Below are 20,458 nucleotides of genomic sequence, written 5' to 3' on the forward strand. Positions count from 1 at the left end.
ACAAGTTAAAGAACTCGAAGGAAAACCAGCTTCTGTGTGCCTCGCCATTGCCATCTGGGGTGCACTGTGGAAAACACAGCTTCTCACCGGAATCCCAGACTTCATCTCCCCAGCTAGCCCCAGCCCTGGCAGCCCTCAGCCCCATGAATCCTTCATCCATGGCGTCTCAGGCACCTACCCATCCCTGGGATGTGCAGCCTCCAGAGACCCTGGGACCTTTGACTCCACTGCCTGCCTCCCATCAGGTGCCACTTCAGTCAACATCCACTGGTGCCCAGGCTGGACCTCAGGAGGGAACATCATAGTGTCCCTGTCCCTCCTCCCTCCCCCATCGGTCCCAAGAAGGCCCAGGTTCTCTCTTCCTCCACCACAGTTTTCTGAAGTATCACTTAGGTGCAGCGAAGCACGCCAACTTCAAATGTAGGCGCCATATGTCAACCTGGGTGCGCTGGTGCAACCGCCACTCAAACACACAGGTTGTGTTTCCAGCACCCGAGGAGCTCCCTCATGTCCCTCCTAGAGAATGCCCTCTCCTAAGCTGTGGCCTGAGATTCATCTGGAGTTCAGGTTCTTATTACCTCTCCCCTAACTTACTAAGTAATTTCAATAGATAAATTTTATTGTGTATACTTAAGGTCTACAACATGCTATTATGAAATGCACACAGACAGTAAGAGATTGCTATAGCGAAGCAAATTAACCATTCATCGCAGCTGTGTGTGTGTGTGTGTGTGTGTGTGTGTGTGTGTGTGTGTGTGTGACAACAGCAGTTAAAGTCTTCTCATTCAGAAAGAAGTCCACACCCGGTGTGACTTCATTACCCAGAGTCCTCACAGTGCTCATCAGATCTCTACACCTGTTGATCTCACACACCTGCCACTTGGCAAATTAAGTTTGCAATTACTGACTGCCTCCTTTTCGACCCTGGGTCCCTGAGCTGACCTGTGCTGTGCTGCTGGATTCCTGAGGTACAGCTCCGAGGCTCATGGAGGCTTCAGGGTAGGGCACACACCTCCAGCCTCAGCCCTTCCCCTCTCCTGCACATCGTCCCCTGGTTTCTCTGGGTCTTGTCTTTCATGGAGTGTGACCAAATCTCCCTGGGCTGCAAGCTCCAATCCCAGTTTCTGTCTCGCAGACCCACGGACTCCTCACCCGGGTGTTGCTGCTACCTCTTAGATGCACACTATCGATCCTACTCTGTGGCTCACACTACATAATGTGCCAGCCAGAGTCTCCTGTGTCTATATGCACTCTCACATCCTTGCTGTTCCAGTTCTTGAGATAGCTTCTGGAACTCTGGAATTTCTCAAATTAGCTTTTTTAGAAATTGGGGAAGGGAGGAAATGACCTAGGATTTCTTATTTGGCCCAATATGGGGGGCGGGGGAATCATCACCCACTATCAATAGTATTTCATCCATGTAAAGACTCCGGAGTGAAAAATGAACACTGCAGAGAGATAACCTCAGAATGAAAGGATCTGGCATTCCGTCAACACACTGGCCTATGAAAAACCCACATTGCCCTCATTTTTTTACACTTGCTCTAAAGAAAATTCCCGTAGACCAACTGATTCCAGGGCCTAAAGACCCCACTGCCCTGCACCCCCTAGTATAGAGACACCGACACAGGAAACGCTCAATGGGTGCTCAGTGCAGCTGCTCTGGGCACAGAAAACCATGGGGTTCACAGACAAGCTGCTTTTCAGCACTCCAACACGTGAACCCAACACCACGAGGTTGGTGAGGGGTGACACCCCAAAGACCAGGAGGACAGAGGACCTGGCCATTCTCAGTGGCAGAATCGAGAAGCAATCCCAATGTGTTATGTGTCCACATGACAACTCAAGATAAGCTGCAGGCTCTGATGTTGGCACAGGTGACTGTCATTATCACTAATCTCAACCCTGCATGGTACATAATAACCAATCCTGAAGTGCTTATGGGGGTAAGTGGAGGCCAGAGGGCCAGGAGGTAGGGCCACCACAGCCAGCTATGCATGGCTGAGAAGTGAGCCAGGCTGAAAGCTCACCTGTGCTGCACCCGCCGTGCAAGTGCCCTGGCCTGGGGTCCTTCTATCCCCTAGAGGAAACGCCCTTTTCTGATTTGCACAAAGAACCAAGATTCTAGTGACCCAGAACCCTGGATTTCAATTCAAAGCTCACAATACCTCTGGTCAAATATACACATACACATATACACACACACACACAAACATCCAGTGAATCCAGTGAACCCTTGTTCAGAGAGCCAACAAAGGATGCATGCAGAACAGGATGTTAAAAGTATTTAAGGGAACCACCTTAAATGACATTTCTAGTTCAACATGGAGGTGGGGCACACACAGCCACTCAGGAGGCTGAGGCAGGAGGATCACTGGAGCCCAGGAGCTCAGGGCCAGCCTGGGCAACACAAGGGACTCCCTTATCTCCAAAAAAAAAAAAAAAAAGGCCATTTTTTTCTTAAAAGTTGTATTATTTACATGTTTTTAAAATTCATTAAATTGTCTCTTGAATGACTTCTACCAAGGTTCTAGCTTTAAACATTAATTTTTAATAAATATTACACCCAGTTAATAAAAACTCATCTACTCATATTTGACTATTCTGGTTCTTCCTTATTTGTTCCTATTAGTTTAAAATAGTTTTATTTAACTTTAGTGAAAAGGTAGAGAAATCTATACTAAGCAGCATCTGAAGTGTCTACAGATATAAAAACTGAATTTTTTTTTTTTTTTGTACTAGGGATTGAACCAGTGCAGTGTTTAACCACTGAGTCACAGTCCAGCCCTTTTTGTTTTATTTTGAGACAGGGTCTCACTAAGTTGCTTATGGCCTTGCTAACTTGCAGATGCTGGCTTCCAACTTGCAATCCTCCTGCCTCAGCCTCCTGATCTGCTGGTATTACAGGCACTTGGCTAAAATTTAAATCTTCTACATAGTACACAGAGCCCAAACACTCTTTGGGTCATCTAGTGATGAACTCATCCCCATTGTTGGATGAAAACTATAAATAAAATTCATTTTAACGGTTCATTCAACAAACCTGGGTCAGGTTTGTTTGTACATCCTCAGTGTTTTCTCAGTTCTCAAATGAAACTCATGTTTTGGAACGATAAGTGAAATGACGAAACATTTGCAGCGAGGTATCAACGTGGGCGGTCCCTCGTACAAGGCCTGGCCCTTCCCAGGTAAGAGGCCCCAGAGGATGTTCCTCCCGCTCGGCAGACATGTTCCAACAGCTGTCTTCTTACCTGGATGGTGGTGTTGCCTCCTTCCAGAAGGGCGATGGCCAGGAGGATGCTTTCATGGAACACCCGGTCACTGGATGCATTCATGATGAGGTCGATGACCAGATTGGAGGCCCCCTCCTTGTCAAGGTGACACTGAACCTCGGCCAGGCTCATTTCACCCCTGCTCATGGAGTTGGATCCCGAACCTCCCCCTGAGAAGACAGAACATTGCTCTCACCAAACGAGACAGGGTAGTGAATGAACACTTCTGCACGCTCACACTGCCGGACACATCAGACACTCACGTTTTCCCTGAACGAGCTCTCCTTACCCTCTCAACACCCCCCAAAGGAAGTGCTACTTACTAACACAGAGAGAAGAAGTGGGGTGCTCAAGGATGCCCATCTTCCAGTAAAGTGGCAGAGATGGTGCTGAGCTCAGGTAAATAAGATGAAGGAAAAATGACATTTCCTTCAAAGTCCTCTAGCCAGGACTAGTCCATGAAAATGCAATCACTTGGGGAAGAATTATCAAGTACTGGTTTAAGAGATGGACCACACTGACCCACTATGAAACACTCCTAAGGAAGCATGACTGTAATGATCATTGCAGCCCTCTTTCTCCAAACCCACCATAGCCCCAGACTCATCTGGTCCACTCATTCAGCATGGAGCCAAGCACTGGGGACAGGGAGAATGGGCTGCTGAACTGACAGAAAGACCATCCCTATCACATAATGGGCAACTTGGAAGCTCCGTTTTCATACAGCTTCAGACTAAATGGATACACCTAAGAAAATGAGCCTGTGCCATTCCTTGGAAAGGATTCTGCATGGTTGCAAAGTATTTAAGAACATGCCTTGTATGACCATGGGCAATGCCACAAATGTTAGTGCACATGGATAAAGGGGTTGATCGGAATCAGGAAGCAGAAAACTGTCCATCAGCCCTTCCCTGCCGAGGTCAAGTAAAATGCCCTTCCTTTGCACTGCTTGTCCAGTGAGTACAAGGTGGAAATGGCCTGCACTATCTTCTCTGCTACAGCTTCTTACATCTGAATCTGTCTCCTCGAATTCCCCCATGATGCTTCTCAATGCCCTCACCTATTGTCAAAGGACCCTACTATAGAAGGTAAAGAGAAAACACTTTCAGATGTTGCCCAAGAAACATGAGAACGACATGGGATTTTAAGGTTTGAAAAGCTGAGCTCAGGGATGTGCCAAGAGAACCCCATTGTTCCCAAAGTGCACACAGCTCCAGGAACTGAGCAGACAAACTTGAAGTTCCAGCTGGTGAGGAATCCCCACTCCCTCCCTAGGGGCTGCTAGGATAAATGTATTCAACCTGAAGCACAAAGTATCTCTGTGCTTTGCTTGGGACCCATCAAGGATCTGAAGATTACTTAACAATCACCAGGCAATCAGACAACTCTCATTGGTGCTCTGGGCACTGAGCTCCCAGATCACCCCAAAACTCAAAACTATGTAGGACCCAGCATGGCATAAACGTTTTTAAAATTTTTCACTTTGATTGTGCTTACTCTGATTTGGAACATCTTCAAAGATCTGCTCTTAAGCTCTTTTGAATAGGAACCCTTAGTTATCTTGTCAACTCCCACAGGAGTTTGGGGGTGCACATGGCACGCGAATTGGAACTATATATGCCAGGTTCAAATTACAAATGAGCCCTCACAAGCTTCCATTTCCTCTGTTGAACTGACATAAAGACAGTACCCCTCACATGATGGGCAACTTGAAAGACAAAATGAGACGAAGGATACAGAGCACTTGGGAAAGCCCCTGGCACTCAGTAAGTACATAATACATGGCACTTTTCACCTTCCTGGCTGCCAACATCCTCCTCATTTTATGGGAAAACATGAGTCCTAATGGCCACAGGGAAATGTACAATAAAATCTAGTTTCTTGAGTCATTCAAACATCACCAAGAGGGCTATCACTTGGGAAAGAGGGACAAAGCCTTCATCAATACTTAATTGCGGGGCAGGGCTACTTTTCAGGGAAACAGGTTTAGACCTCAGTTTGACAGCAGATCACAGACCAAACACATTGCTAAGAAAACACAAATCCATCTAGGTTCAACCTGTGGAGCAGCAGTATACATGCAGCTACTCATCAGCACGGTACGCAGCCTACCTCCTCCCCCAGGCTTGCTGGGTCCTCCTGGTGACAGTGGGCCATTGCCAAAGCTGGTCAGGCTCTCTCTTCTTCCTGAAGGTCTGATGTTTCCATAGTAACGGTTGACCAGAATTTGCCTGAGCGCCTCACCCTTGATTCAAACAGGATAATGAAATCAGGTTCTAGATTTAATGCATAACTGAACGACTAATACTCAAAAAAGAAAACAACAGCAACAACAACAAGGGGGTATTTGGGTATAATTGGCCCAGTTTCACTCCATGAACATAAATAAATGATTAATAAAAGCATTTGAAAACTCTGATGTTGACTTCAATATTTTCTCCAGAAAAATGGATTTTTTAAAGGACAACAATCTAGAATATGACATATCTGAAGTGATAATCACACATTGATAAAGAATGCTAATTTTGAAGAGCAAATAACAATAATAAAGACGTATGGAAAATGTAAAAACACTGAAAATTCTACAGGTCAGCTTCTATATGCTGATATAAAAATGCTACTCCAACCACAGGGCTTCCTACCAAGGTCCCAAGAAAATACTAAGATACCAGAGTAAGAGAGAATAAGCCAGTATAATGACATAAGCCCAAAGTAAGTCTTTCTTACAATGATAGTTGATAGGCTAAATGGTAAAGAGAAAATAACAATATAGGGGATAAGTTAGTGGCAGGTGTCAAACATGTCAATCAAAAATAATCATCAAATGACTTTGTGGTCTGGAATTTGCTTTAAAATAATATGGGAGGAGAAACTGGGAGGAATATAAATATGGTAAGTGGATCCGATTTGGCGTCTTGGTGAAGGTGAGTTAACCACAGGGCTTGTCAAAACAGTCTCCATATTTCAACTTCTTCGTCATAAAAAGTTTTGACAATATAAACATGCAAGGAATACTGGACCAAGATGACAATAACTCTCATAACTAAAATAGATGATTGACTTTCTCATTAATACTAGGATGCTGAGCTAGCAGGGACCCATATTCTAATCATTCTGATTTTCAGGCATTTTCCCCCAGGGACTCCCATTCTACCTCTTTCTGAAAGTCAAAGGCTTGGTGGCTTTCCTCTGGATTGTTCCCCAGGGACAAAGCGGGAAGGCATGGAGATCCTGCAGTGTGTCATGGAGAGAGGTGAGTGAGAAGTCTAGCAGAGAAAGGTGCTGAAATCTAGCAGGTCTCTAAAATAGAGACGCCAGAGCACTCCAGAAGGGACCTGCAACTGTAACAGGAGCCAGTCCGACTTTTAGAGACCTGTTAATAAGCTCTGAGAAGACCTGGGTCTGGAGACTCCAAGGGAGGGTGTCTGGGGAGGTGGGGCCAGGGAGGGAGGAAAGGGCAGAGGACACTCCCACCCTATTGACTGACAAAATCACCTAGAGTACCTGGCCATCCAGCTAGGTTCCTCTCCCTGGTTCACTCACAGTTGCTAATCAAAGATTTTTCTCAGGAACAAAAAGAATGAGGTAAACAGGTGTGGTGAGGGACAAGCCAGGGAAGAGGGATGCTGAGTTTTAAACGAATGTGAAGAAAATGAAAAAAATAAATTCCAATTTTCCCTTCTCCATTCTGACCTGTATGTTTCTAAAAGTCAAAGCCTTTCCCCCCCACCCCCACAAATGAGGGAAACAGCTCATAAAACTCATTTCCCATCTGTACTATCAATTCAAAATTCCAAGACCAGATCCAATGAGGAAGTTCCTTATAATGTCTTATGTACTTTATTAAAAAGAAACTGTTTGCCCTGGTGGCGGAAAAAGCTTTCCTTACAAGATTCTTTGATGGCTGAGAAAACCCCATTTGGATATTGAGACACCTTTTCTGGTATTGCCTGCCATCTCAGGCACCAGGAGAAACACAACAAAATTCTCCAAAGTGATCACTGGGAAGTGGGGGATTTAAAAGCTGGTCTTCCTAAGAGAAGCAAATTTTAAAGAACATTCAAAGAAAGAAACGGGGAAAAGAAAAAGTCAGCCACATGTTAAATACCAGAGATGAAAATGATTTCCCCTTTTAAATATATCCCGGGGCATCCAGCTGATGTTCTTGGAGGAAGAATAGACTTTAAGTTCCCAAGAGAGAGGTGGCTGGCCGGACACCCTCCCCAGTCGCTGGCTGAATCCCTGGGCACCCTGAGGAGGCTGTTTGGAAGGCAGATGGCTTCGATGACAGCTGGAGGCAAGAGTCGGGAAGACCACAGGGCCGGATGGTCTGATGAATGAAGTCTGCTGGGCACCTGCCCTGCGCCTCCTGCCACCATGCCACGCATGGGCCAGAGTGACTCAGTTAGGTTTCCACCTCCTGGTGGATGTTTTTCTCTTCCTTCCACATAGTGAGGAGGGGAAACAGCAAGACCTTGGGCAGCGGCATGCAGTCCGACAGGCAGGAGGGAAAGACAGGAGCACGTGGACGCCAAACAGGAAGTCCACGTTTATGAGGACTGGATGCCAGGCTGCAGCTACGGAGGGACTGCACATTACCATTCAGCCTCTCCTCTAGCAGAAAAGCCCCAGCAGTTGCCATGGTAACCGATGCATCAAATGGTACATCTCCCCCAGAAGAGAATATCATGAACCGTTCTCGTTATGGGGGGGAGGGGCAAAGAAAAAAAGGAGCACATTCCCCACAAACTTTGCCCCCTCTTAATTATAAGGTCTCAGGCGCACAGTCATCTCACCTGCTCTCTGCACACATGCAAAATTTAAATGTATACAGAAGGAAAAAACCCAAAGAAACCAGCAAGGGGGACTTACTTTTGTTTTGTTTTTTTAAATAACAAACGAGATGCTTTTATTTTCCTCAAAGAAAAAAGATGGAAAATTTGAGGTAAGGAGGAGAATTGGAAGAGAAAAAAAAAATGGCTAAGCATCATTATTAAAAGTTATGCAAATCCCTGGTGTGAACACTTAGGTTCAAGGAAAATTTCTGTGGTTGTTTTCCTTTTCCTGAGCCATTGGTTTAATTTAAAAAAAAATCAAAATCTGCAGAGAAAAGCCCTTCCAATCATCTTGATAATCATCACTCAAAAGGAATGAGCTTATCACAATCTACCAGGCTAAGAAATCTGATGGCAGAGGAGGGGCAAATGTCTTTCCAAATAGTGTCACCTCTAGAGCTTTAGCATTTGGTTGTGCATTTAAAAAAAAAAAAAATGTGGGGCTGGGGTTGTGGCTCAACAGTAGAGCGCTTGCCTAGCACGTGCAAGGTGCTGGGTTCAAGCCTCAGCACCATAAATAAATAAATAAATGGATGAATGAATAAATAAATAAATAAATAAAGGTTTTTTTTAAAGCTAGTTTTTCCCCTCCCCAGTAATTTACATGTACAGCATGCAAACAAATATTGGATTTGTCTCCACTAAGAAATTCCATACATACTGTTACCTAAGACTTAGAAAAAGGAAAAGTTACAGGGAGTTTCATTTGGAATAAAACATTGACGAAATCCACCCTGCCAGCCCCCTGAGTTTTTATTTCTATCAATTAAACCAGGGACTGTGAACTGGGTGGGAACAAAGCCACTGAGTTCACACAGCCAAGTGCAAAGAAGAGGGAAAGCCATCTTTTGGGTTCCCAGGTCCCAGCCATGTGCCTCCCGCAAAATGGGTCTTCTCAGGTGAGCTGTGAGTCTCTCACACCCTGGTCAGTGCTAAGGTGGCATCTGAATTTAAAAATACCTCCCTTTTTCTACTTCTGCTGTGAACAAGACAACCTAAGCATTTCAAAATGCAAGGCTGACTACAATCCGATAGATTCTCCTTCACTGGATGCCAGACGCTGTGCTCAGTGCTTTATGGATCAATTTGTATGACCGTCCAAAGAGGGATGGAGACTAGTATCCCCTCCGTTTTGCACAGAAGAAACTGAAGCACAGGGAGGTTAACTAACTTGCTCCACAGCACACAGCAAGTACCTGGAAAACAGAGACTGGCATCTGTTTCTAATGCCAAGGGTTTTCAATACTCAGTCTCCTGAGAGCTTAGACCTCAAGGGACAGCTAGGTGCCTTTGCCAGCTACTTCTAAGACCTAGGATAGGACATCAGTGGCAGCCAGGATGGAAACTATGAGAGTTCAAGGTGCCCATGGTTGATGAGCTGCAGGAGACACAGGATGCTGGAGGGGCTACAGGACTGTGCCCTGAATTCTGCAAAATGCAAACTTTCCCGGAGCTCCTCTCAAGCCACAGTCTGAGGAACGATAAAGATCGTTTCTCCATTAGAGCAAGAGAACAAAAAGGGATGTGGTAACGCTGGCCAGCGCATCAGTGCGTGAGCATCAGGCTGCCCATTTATAGCAGGTGTGAACTCTCTGGGACACGGAGGCCCCCCAATTCTTTACCGTGGCTGTTCATTTCCTGACCCCATGACCTTGGGCAAGTCATTGAACCCATCTGAGTCTCAGTTTCTTAATCTGTGAAATGGCGATAAAGGTCATGGCATCGGGTCAGGGCAAGCATTAATAAAAACTGATGCATGGACATATGACGCCAATCTTAGCATGGCCATAGGCAGATGAAAAAGCTCTCACAAAACTGATTATCCTCCCAAAATTGATATGATGAAGATTGGTGCTGGTCCAGGTGCCGGTAGATACAGATGACTTTTTAGAAAATAGTTCTGCAGGGTGGAGTCAGCACTGTAAGAAAGAACCACCCTTTGGCCAAGACAGTCCCCTCCTAGGAATCCACTCAGATACACGCCTGCTCGCCTCCTTGTCAAATGAAAACCTTACAAGCTGCACACGAACCTGAGGACCTGTGTGCAGCTGTTAACTTTCGAAGACTTTCAACAGAAAACTCAGATGCAACAGTAAATGATGAAAGCCAGGAATAGAAGCGACATGCTTAGAATAATCTCAGAGAAAACGTGCCCATGTTTATTGGAACATGTGGTCCCATGGTTGAAGGAAAAGCCATCGGCATTTACAGCTGGGTAGTGTCACTATGAACTACCTTCGTTATAGTTTTGTGTTTATTGTTATCTATAAAATCATCAGTTACTATAGGAAAAAAAAACTTGTTTAGACTCCACCTAAGTAGAAAGGAAAAGCTTACGTGGTCCTTATTTAGAGCCCGGCTGGTTACAGTGCCCTGATTGGGTAGATAATAGGTAGAACTGCTAGTTACTTTCACTTACACCAAAGGCCACGATTGGGCCAAGGAATGTTTTAACCATAGTAACAACAACAAAAGCTAACTTTAAATCTCAGGGTATGGCTGAGAGGGCAGTAAGGGTCAGTCAAGAGCTCCCAACACAGAGGACTCTCGGCTACCTACCCTTTTATGGTCTTCCAGTTGTCTCAGGGGTGGACTTGATTCAAGCTCCTGCTAAGTGTGCAGAAATTTCTTTTTAAGTATCACACTGAGGAGACTACCATCTTCACCAACACACAGCAGGCTCATACACAGCCACAGTCAGACAGACAGCAGGCCTCTTTGTGCATTTCTTCAAATACAATACCAATGCTAAATTATGTTAGGCCCAACCAACTCTACTGCATGTTTTTAATAAGACTTTCTAGAAAACAAAGTCATCATCATCATTATCACTGGTATTGACCTCAGAGGTGCTTAACCACTGAGCCACATCCCCAGATTCTCTTTTTTTTTTTTTTTTTGGAGACAGGGTCTCACTAAATTATTGAGACTGGCCTTCAACTTGCAATCCTTCTGCCTCAGCCTCCCAAGTGGCTGAGATTACAGGCGTGCATCACCATGCTGGGCTTGGCTATCATTTTTTTGCATTATGTTTTGCAGAGGTTATAAAATGTATGTTCTGTAAGCTACGGTATCATATTAACCCCAAAGGGGGCTGACAAGCAAGACTCAATCAGGCAGGCCTCAGGATTCAGGCATGCATTAAGGCACGGTTCATGCAGTACACACGCTTCTGGGTAGACGGACGCACACACAGACCACAGCTCCCTGCAAGCCCCGGACAGACAAGTAAGTATTCTAATCAAAACTGAGTGCAGAACTGATTAGAATATGATGAACTGATCATTAGAACAATTCACTCAACACAGTCATCTACGTCTGTGCTTCATTTTTAAGATCTTCCGTATGCGACTTTCCAACAAAGTGCATCTCATTCTAGCTAGAGCTCCTGTGATCTGCAGTTTCTGAAAGCAAATTCTGATACCTAGTAAACACAGCTCCCCCCAGAGCTTCCCTTTGATCTTGCACACTTCAACACATTCTAGCCCCTCGTTTAGTGCGCAGTGTTGGCGGCAGGAAGGACAGGACAGAAAGGAGGTGTTGGTTGTGAAACTACAACTTTCTCCACAGTTTCGACTCCAACTATAAATCAATATCCAGAATTTCAAAACCGGATCATCTTTGTACAGGGTCCAAAGTCAATTCTGTGTGACAAGAGAAAGATCTCATCGTCCCAGAATTTCTCAATGGAACACCTCAACGGAGGCGGGTTCTGTGTGAAGACCTTCCAAGAGGCACATTCATTCCCCACCTGGAGGACACTTGGCACAAGGTCCATCTCTGGGGGCCTTTCTTTCCACACTGAGAGTCCCATCCAGCACAGTCATGATCAGTTCCCTCCCACGTCTACCACGGAGACAGACATCCCCCTTGAAATTCAGACACGCAGCCAGGACAACCCAGAAGCACCCGTATTTGCTGGCACAACCAATACAGGTGAGCGACACACCTCTGTGGCGTTCTCGGATTCCGGAGCTTGTGGCAGCTGGTTGGGAAGAAAAAGCAGTGCGTTAGTCAGGGCACCTGCATCTCACAGGCCGCAGAGAAGGGCAGAGACAACATTGCAGGACGAGACACATGGCGAAGACCAAAGATGAGGTGTTCCTGCTGCATGGCCCACTCCGGTCACTAGGGTCACTTGCTCTTTTCAACTGAACGTGGTTGTGCGGGAATAGATGACCAGCCCGAGAGGGGGAACACATTCAAAATAAGAAATTAAAAAATGTGTACTGCTGACCAAGAAGGAACGAGTCTTAAAAAGCCCCTGAAGAAGAACCACACACATCAAGGCTCAAAGGGAACAAAGCAAACCACGCCGTGCGCACCCACGGTGGCTCGTGGAAGAGAGGAATGGGTGGGTGACAGGCGGCCAAGAGCTTGCAACAGTGGGCACTACTGCTCCTCGGGATGGGGGTCTGTGGAGGGCTTCTGCTCTCTGCCCTCTCCCCTTTCCCACCTACACGCGGTGGAATGTGTTGCCTGGGCTCAGGGCACAGAGAGTCCCCTGCAGTGTCTCTGGGAGAAGGAGGGGAGGCTGGGATCCAGGGTACTTCGTGCACGCCCATCCCCTCTGCCTGTTTTCCTTGGGGGCCTCATGGGCTGGGTTCCTCGACCCCCCGCCTGCCTTACCACAGAGACAGCCACCCCGCTTCCACCGCTGCCTCCTTATCACAATTTTTAACCCACAGAGGAGAGAAGGTGCTGGCAGGGACCTGCAAGTGACCTCGGAGGAGCATCTGGTAGCTCTAAGAAAAACGTCCACCACTGCATGTTGGGACAGCGCCACAAGTCTGGCCAAAGGACACGTGCCCAGGGAGGAAGCTGATGTGGGGTGTGACTGCCACACTGTGCACGGGCTGCCCCAGACCCAAGCCATGCACCAGGGGCATGACTGGAACAAGGTGCAGACTGGGGCTCTGGATGGCAGCCAGGGCGCAGGGCGCTCACGCTCACTGCAGGACCTTGGCCTCCAGCAGCCCTCCCACAATGCAGGGCAGCCCTCCACAATGCAGGGCAGCCCTCTCGCAGTGCAGCACAGTCCTCAGAGGCCAGGAGGTGGCTGCAGGGGACAGGCCAGGGCATGTGTAGAGAGCAGCAGGAACTGCAGTGTCACAATCCGCTGGCATTATCTTCCAGCGGATTGTGAAGGTGCAAAAAACCCTCTTAATCTAAGACCACTGTCACGTGACCTAAGAATTTCTGGTTTATTTTTCAATAGGTAAAATGCAGAGAGAGAGAGAAAAAAAAAAAAACAAAAAACAAAACAGGGTATTCAAAATTGCTTAAACAAAGGCAACCGGATGTTCTTGAGAGCTGCTCACTTAATTCTCCACAGAAGACCTTTTCTGTCAGAGCCCAGCTCAGCAGTCTCAGGGAGAAGAGTCTCCCCTTGGAAGACCCAGCCTCCTGCTAGGGGGTGGGACCCAGGACACCAGTGTTGGAGGGAAACCAAGAACAACCTAGGGGTCAGTATTTCCTAAATACTACAAATAACAACACAATCCAATTCTTCACACTTTAGGGTGAAGAATTAAAACTGCCAACGTTTGTGCTTTCTGAAATAAATAAATAAATAAACAAACAAACAAACAAACAAATAAATAACTGGTAAGAGGAAGCAGAATGAAAGCCAGGGTCAGTGTGTTTGAGAAAACGGTATTATCTTCTATATTACATCAGCACACTCCTGCCGCCATAGGGATGGGGTTCCACAGACTCGCCTGCCTAGTCCCCCGTCAATCAAAACCAAAGCTAAATAAAAGAGCTGGAAGTGGAACAGTGTTGCTCCTGTTTGCTTTAGTTCTCCTCTTGCCTGGGCTTTCTTAGTCCAAAGAAGCATCTAGAATTCTTTCGCAATGATCACAGGTAATATATTCTTTATTTCCTAAACACTCTGAAAGTAGGGGCTTCTGATTTTTTTTTTTATGATTGTGATCTTATTCTATTTCCTCCAAAATGATTGTTGGGCTTGCTTTAAAATGAGTTTAATTGATTGTTAACAATAAACATTAAATTTAAAAATAACTGCATTTTTTTTCTCCACCTTAAAAACATCATGAAGTGGTTTGAGAGAGCAGGGGATGCTTTGCAACCTCAGGAATCATTATCTAATCAGAAGGGTGATTTTCTTTTCTTTTTGATTATTTTTTTGATACCAAGGATTGAACCCAGGGGTGTTTAACCCCTAAGCCACATCCCCAGTCCCTTTTTTGTATTTTATTTAAGAGACAAGGTCTCACTAAGTTGCTTAGGGCCTCATGTAGTTGCTGAGGCTGTCCTCAAACTTGGGATCCTCCTGCCTCAGCCTCCCAAGCTGCTGGGATTACAGGTGTGCACCCCTGTGCCTGGCAGGCAGGGAGGCAATTTTTAATGTGCTTCATTTGGGACACTGAATGGAAAAGTCAAGAGCACCGGTAGGTGTCCATTGACTGAGGACCATCAGGGTTCAGCTCTGGATCTGTGAGACCCTGTGCCATTAGTGAACATCTCTGGGCTTCCACTAGTTACCTGTTCAAGGAGATGGGGGCAGGTACTCCCTGGGATTCCTTCCAGCTAAAATATGAAGTCTCGCTTTGTGTATTTTCAGTAAACTTCATAAAAATCTAACAGGCAAGTTCCCTAAATAACACAACCTGCTAAAACAGAAAATGCTCTAGGCATGGGAAAGACCAGATCAAACCTAATTTATATTTTGGTAAAATAACCAACAGTCTGTCAGGATTTCCTCTTAAGAGGATTTTAGCCTTTGAGGAACTATCCTTGAGGATAAAGTGATTTTTATGGCAGGAAGGTGTTATTTCAGTAAATAGAAGCACATTGATCAGCTATACATGTTCAAAGAAGACAGAGGCACCTGAATATAATACATAATACCCAACGTACAAGGTAATACTTAATAAATTAATTGAACTTCTCAGCACAGTCTTATTATCAAAGGGTTTTTTTTTTCTTTTTTATATGAAAGGTAAAGGCTTCAGTAAACATGTTAAGGAAGACTGAGGGTATGGGCATGTATGAATCTCTTCTGTCCTGTATTGTCCCCACAGGGAGTGCCAGAGCCAGCCATGGTAGTCAAGCCAGCACCGCCTTTCAAGGGAGCATCTCCCAGATTATGAGTGATCAGCACCAAGCTGATCCTGCCCAGCTCTGACCCTGGAGACCTGGCATGGTCCCGACTGCCTCTTCATGTTCATGCTCTTGGGTTTTAAGTCTTCCCCATGTTTTCAGACAAGGTCAGCAAAATCTAATTTCATAGGAAAAAAAAAACAAAACAGTCCAAGTGACTGGCGCACCTCAGGTCACCAAATCCTAAGTGTCATCTCGGTAATCAGGGCCTCCAAACTAGGGTACCACAGCAGGACCCAGATCTGTTCCAATAAGACGCTGCTACGTTTGTTTTCAACATATAACACACCTAATATTTTATCAAGGGATGCATTTCTACCGCACTTTATAATTCTCAAATGAAAGCAAGCCCACACTTTCTGAATAACTATTTCTTGGTGTTTACAAAAACATTGCCTTCCCTCACCTGTCCGTCCTTCCATCCATCATTTCAGGTATGTCACAAACCAGCACAGAGCACCGTATGCAGGTACCCTTTGTTCTCTGCTGGCCTCAACAGGAACCCCTTTACGGTCCCCGGGCTCCTACAATGTTCCTTCAAATGGAAGGTCTCTGCATGGACTCTCCTGGCACCAAGTGTGACACATGTCAAGAAATTTAACTGTGACAGGTTCAGATATCAGCACGTCACAGAAAATTTACCACCTCTAACCCTTGAATAAGTCTTCAGCTCCTTTTTTATCCACTTACAACCTCAGGAGAGGGAGATCAACAAAAGTGGATAAGTTTGCAGGTAGATTTACCAGGACCTGCCCTTCGCTAGCCTTTGAAAACCCTTCATTAAGAGAACAGAAAGCTTTCAAAGCAAATTGAACCAAACTAGCATTTTACTCGAACAATTTCAAATCTTCACACCTACTAACATAATTCTCTTTAACCCTATTTGCTTTTAGAAACAAAAATAAGTTGCTCTGTTCCAACAACGTGGCCCTACCTACGTTAGCTAACACAAGTTTCAGAGTTCGATGGTGCTGTTTGTATTTTTTTTTTTTTAAGGCATTGATTTGACTAAATGAGACAACTTGGGTTATGATGGGATAATCTCAGCGTTAAGACAAAAAGTCATGCTCACAAGGCCTGTGCGGGCTTCTGTGCGCTCCGAGGTGAGCTTTCTCTGTGGTTGCCAGTGTCTGACAGTAAACAGCTCACTGCATTTATTGGCAATTACTGCTGAAGGTCACACATCAGCAGTGAGCCTAAATTCCAGGAAAAAAAGCAGCTCTTATGTAACTGCCACCCGAGTGTTGGCAGGTGCCCAACTCAGCAGTTCACAGCGATGTAAAAAAGTAGGGCACCTCCACCAGGGTAGGACGTCATGAGAACGCCCCCTGAAGGTGGAAATTCACAATTCTTATGGCACTCTCCTTTTTATTCCCGGCTCCGAGTTTGACCAAGTTCAGTGGCATCTTTGCAGAAGCAGCTGGGGGCGGCAGAAGTTGAGGGCTCAGTTGAAGCTGGCGGCCGCCTCTCTGGATAACTGGGAACGTCAGTCTAGCTTTTTTGTTGGGCAGTAGGCAGCCCAAGTTGCTAGTTGTCCCCAGAAGCTTCAAGGGACCACGATTCAATGGAGAGGAGACCTCAAATGCATAGAAACGGACACATGCACCGAGCAACAGCCCACACTTTCTAAACTGCCCATACCTTTCCAAGGACACATGGGTGACACCTAGGTGGAGCTTGCCACCTCTGCCTCAAGTCTGAGCCTCTCATCACAGGTTAGAAAAGTGGCTCCCGCCATCATCTCCTGGGGCTACCATCCTACCTGACCTCCTGCATAGGAGTTCCCAGACCACATGTTCTCACGGTTCCATGGACTTCTCTTTTTTGACATTTCTCCTGACAGCTGTCATTTTACACTAATTTGTATCACTGTCTCTCTCTCCAATGAAAGTGCAGGCTCCAGGGTGGCAGCTACTGCATTCCCTGGGGACACTGTTGTATCTGAGTTCTCCAGCACCTGCCTCAAATGTAACAGGCCCTCGGGACCCGAGTCCTAGAGATGCATGCCTTCACCACCAGCTGGGGTGGTTCTAGGGAGGTAGACACATTGTACACCTTGGCCTGGGGGATGGTGACGCAGGCGTGTGCCCACAGAACAATCTATCAAGACTCAAACCTGAGGAGGAGCTGAAGGGACACAGGCAAGCAGTTTCCTTCCGCAGCCCCTCTCCCCACTGTCCCCCAGGGCCCCAGTGGAAAGGTCAAGCCAGAGGGTGAGGGGACTCTGCCCCTTTATTTGCCAAGAAACCAAAACCCAAACCCCAAACCCCTCCTCTTCCCGGTGTCAGATGGAATTTTATTCTAGAAGACAGCTGCAAAGGGCCCATCGCATGTACGTTTCTTGTCCCCACTTCACCCTGTCTTCTCGGGAGCCTGGACGGGGATGCAGCAGGCACTGGGCCTTTTTATAGGCTCTCTTGGCATGCCCCCCTGGCCTTTATCATCAAAGGGCAGGGCCTGTTCTCAGTGAGGGCTGCTGGGGTGCCAGGCAGGCCCTCCTCTGTCCTTGGGGCGTCCCCCATGTCAGGCTCTGCAGTGTGGCCACCCCAACGCTGGCCCAGCCTGAGCTCTCATTAACCGCCTGCAGAGCCATGGCTGTGACTGCAGGCTTCCAGCAGAACACACCCACTAAAGGACCAGTAGGGGGAGAAACCACAGGAGCCGAGGTCGTGCCCAGAACAGCATCGATGATAAGACCAATCCGTCATCTCTGCCTAGAGGGCCAGACCCAACAGCCTGAGGGACTGGGGACAGGGTGCTAGTGTCCTGGGGCTCTGACGGTTACCAGGGTAACAACGCAGAGGGGATCCACAGTTGCCTCCTCAGGGAATTTTCAAAGAATCCCAGTGCCCGCCAGAACATTCTTCTTTTATAAACAGACAGTATTCTATTTCCTAGAGTATAATTATAAACACACCTGCTCCAACTGTGGAATCTTTCCATAAGCAAGCCATAAACTCCCAGCCAGGAGGACAAAGTTGTATCTTGAGCAAGCAAACACAACAACTCATTACTACAGTGCAAAACAAGAGTATTAATAACACCACGGACTCTGACCCGCCAGGGAAGGGCTTCTTTCCTTGACTTTATGTGTACTTCAGCAGAGAGAAACTCATCCTCCATATTTCAGGGGAAAAAATGCAAATCAGTGAGGCATTTACAATGTTAGGTAGAGACAAGATTTCGAAGGCTGCCAACGTAGAAATCAGCATAGGGTATTTTTCAGTGTAGTTAAAAAAAAATTAATGAAACCGCTGAATCCCTTTTTTCTTCACCTTCTGTTCTTTCCAGAAGGAACCGCCTCCTCCCCTGCCCATGTCTGTGATCTCTGTGCTTCAAAGATTCACTGTGCTGACCTGCCAGGAGCTGAGCCCGCTGCATGCTAATTTGCCACTTTCTTGCTGTGTGGGCCGAGACCTGCCACTTAGCCTCTCTGTGCTCCATTCCCAAAGCAACCAGACCAAATTCACAACCATTTGTCTTGTTTTGATTTTAAGTCTCTGATTCCAGCTCTCCATTGGTGATCTGAACTATTTCTTAATACCTCTGACATTAGCGCGAATTAATTAAAATACATATCATGGTAGACAACATGTTCTGTCTGATAGTGCTCTCTCTCACTCAAAATAAGGTATTAATTAGTCTACCAAAAGAGGAAGTAGATCATTAAAACAGACCAGAAAAATGACTACAATATGTCAAATGAAATTCTATTCCAGTGTGCTCAATTTGCAGATCAATTAAACGATCTCAATCACACACATTAGGTCCTCAAATTAATTTTTTCCCAATACCATTCACTCAGCCTAAAAACATGACAAGAAATGTTGGGAAAAAAATTCACAAAACAGACAATATGCAAGGAGCCCCCAAGTCCCACACAAAATGGCCACCCCACTTTTCCGTCTCCAAGATAATTTTGGGTAAATGCAACGAATGTGACACATCCCTACAGAAGCCACTAGGTGACCTCTCAATTTCTGGATGTACAGATAAGGGAAGCCATGGGTACAGGGCATTCCTCATTTCAGGACTAAACACCACTTCCAAATTCACAATGCCTCTCGAAGCCGTCTACGTGGGCCCCCAACTCAATACTTATCACCAGACACCCAGAAAGCAGTGTTCCTTTTTGTTGTTGTTGTTTAAAAAAAAAAATAGTTTAAAAGTGGTTTAAATTCTCATTGCATCAAAAGCTTTACAGGGCAAAAAGGTTCCTTAGGCTAACATCAAGATGGAGTTTCAGAGATAAGTTAACGGCAATGTCAACCACAAATTCAGTTTAGATTCTAGACGTTGAATGAATGGAATCTTATCAGAGTTTTAAGAATCTTTGTCCAGACTCAGATGGGATCTTCAGCGACAAATGGCAAACAAACTCATGGGAAATGCTCACAGAGACAGGAGAGATTCTATTTACTCCACAAAGGACGCTACACAGAGTCAGGTACTTAGACTCATGGAGACCAGAAGACAAAGGCACAGGCTAACTGGAAGAGCGTCATGGAAACGCCACCATGGGACATTCAGAACAAAAAAGCAACCAAATTAGGACCTCAGCATTATCCAACTCATCAATGGAAATTTGCTGGAAAAGAAAAAAGGGGGAGAAAAAGAAAGAGGTTAGAAAAAGAAACATAGCCTGCTAAGCATTAGAGACTCTGCAAATGTATTCTTGTGGGTCACCTTAAAGGGCTATTGGATAGTGACGGTTTTTAGGGTCTGGGGCATCGTGGACATGACCACAGCTTGCAGCAACATCTGTGAACATCCAGATCAAAGCAGGCAGGATGCTGCCACAATTCATTCGCATCCAGGTATCAAACCTCCCGAGTCACTAGGCCACAGGTCCAGAGGGCCCTGCGCTCCCTGACAGGGACACAAGGTGGAACTGGGTGGGAACAAGGGCCAATTCCCCAAGCAACGCTTCTTTTGGCAGAGGACAGGAAGAACAGAGAGGAAGTCTAGAGTAGGACTGACTCAATTTAGAAGGAAGTTGTTGCCCGAGACTCATTTCAATGTTTCAGTGGGGTCAGGAGCTCACCCTGCAGATGAGCCCAATGAGACCCAGCAGTCCTAGGCTAATTAATACTGCTGATGACCGAGGGACGGGGACAGCACAGTTGGTGCTGACCCAAGTCACACCCGTAACACAGCACGTATTAGCTCAAATACTAGGGAAAGGAAAGACTCACGAGAGAATGATCACAATGATCCCTGTTTCAG

General features: G+C 46.1%; 1 protein-coding gene across 18 annotated transcripts in view; it reads right to left on the reverse strand.

Annotated features, from left to right (window-relative positions):
- Window positions 1-20,458, reverse strand: part of Itpr1 (inositol 1,4,5-trisphosphate receptor type 1) — a 301,702-nt gene that overhangs the window by 96,030 nt on the left and 185,214 nt on the right. For 7 of the 18 annotated variants that reach the window (XM_078033540.1, XM_078033547.1, XM_078033545.1 and 4 more), the window contains 5 exons: window positions 19,788-19,820; window positions 12,057-12,092; window positions 10,667-10,717; window positions 5,385-5,517; window positions 3,252-3,442 (listed from right to left, as the gene is read on the reverse strand). In XM_078033540.1, coding sequence (XP_077889666.1) covers window positions 3,252-3,442; window positions 5,385-5,517; window positions 10,667-10,717; window positions 12,057-12,092; window positions 19,788-19,820 — 444 coding nt within the window. The remainder of the gene's footprint in view (window positions 1-3,251; window positions 3,443-5,384; window positions 5,518-10,666; window positions 10,718-12,056; window positions 12,093-19,787; window positions 19,821-20,458) is intronic. The other 11 variants (XM_078033553.1, XM_078033552.1, XM_078033551.1 and 8 more) reach the window with 6 other exon arrangements.

This window comes from Ictidomys tridecemlineatus, chromosome 16 (genome assembly GCF_052094955.1).
Source record: "Ictidomys tridecemlineatus isolate mIctTri1 chromosome 16, mIctTri1.hap1, whole genome shotgun sequence".
In the NCBI taxonomy this organism is placed as follows: Eukaryota; Metazoa; Chordata; class Mammalia; order Rodentia; family Sciuridae; genus Ictidomys; species Ictidomys tridecemlineatus.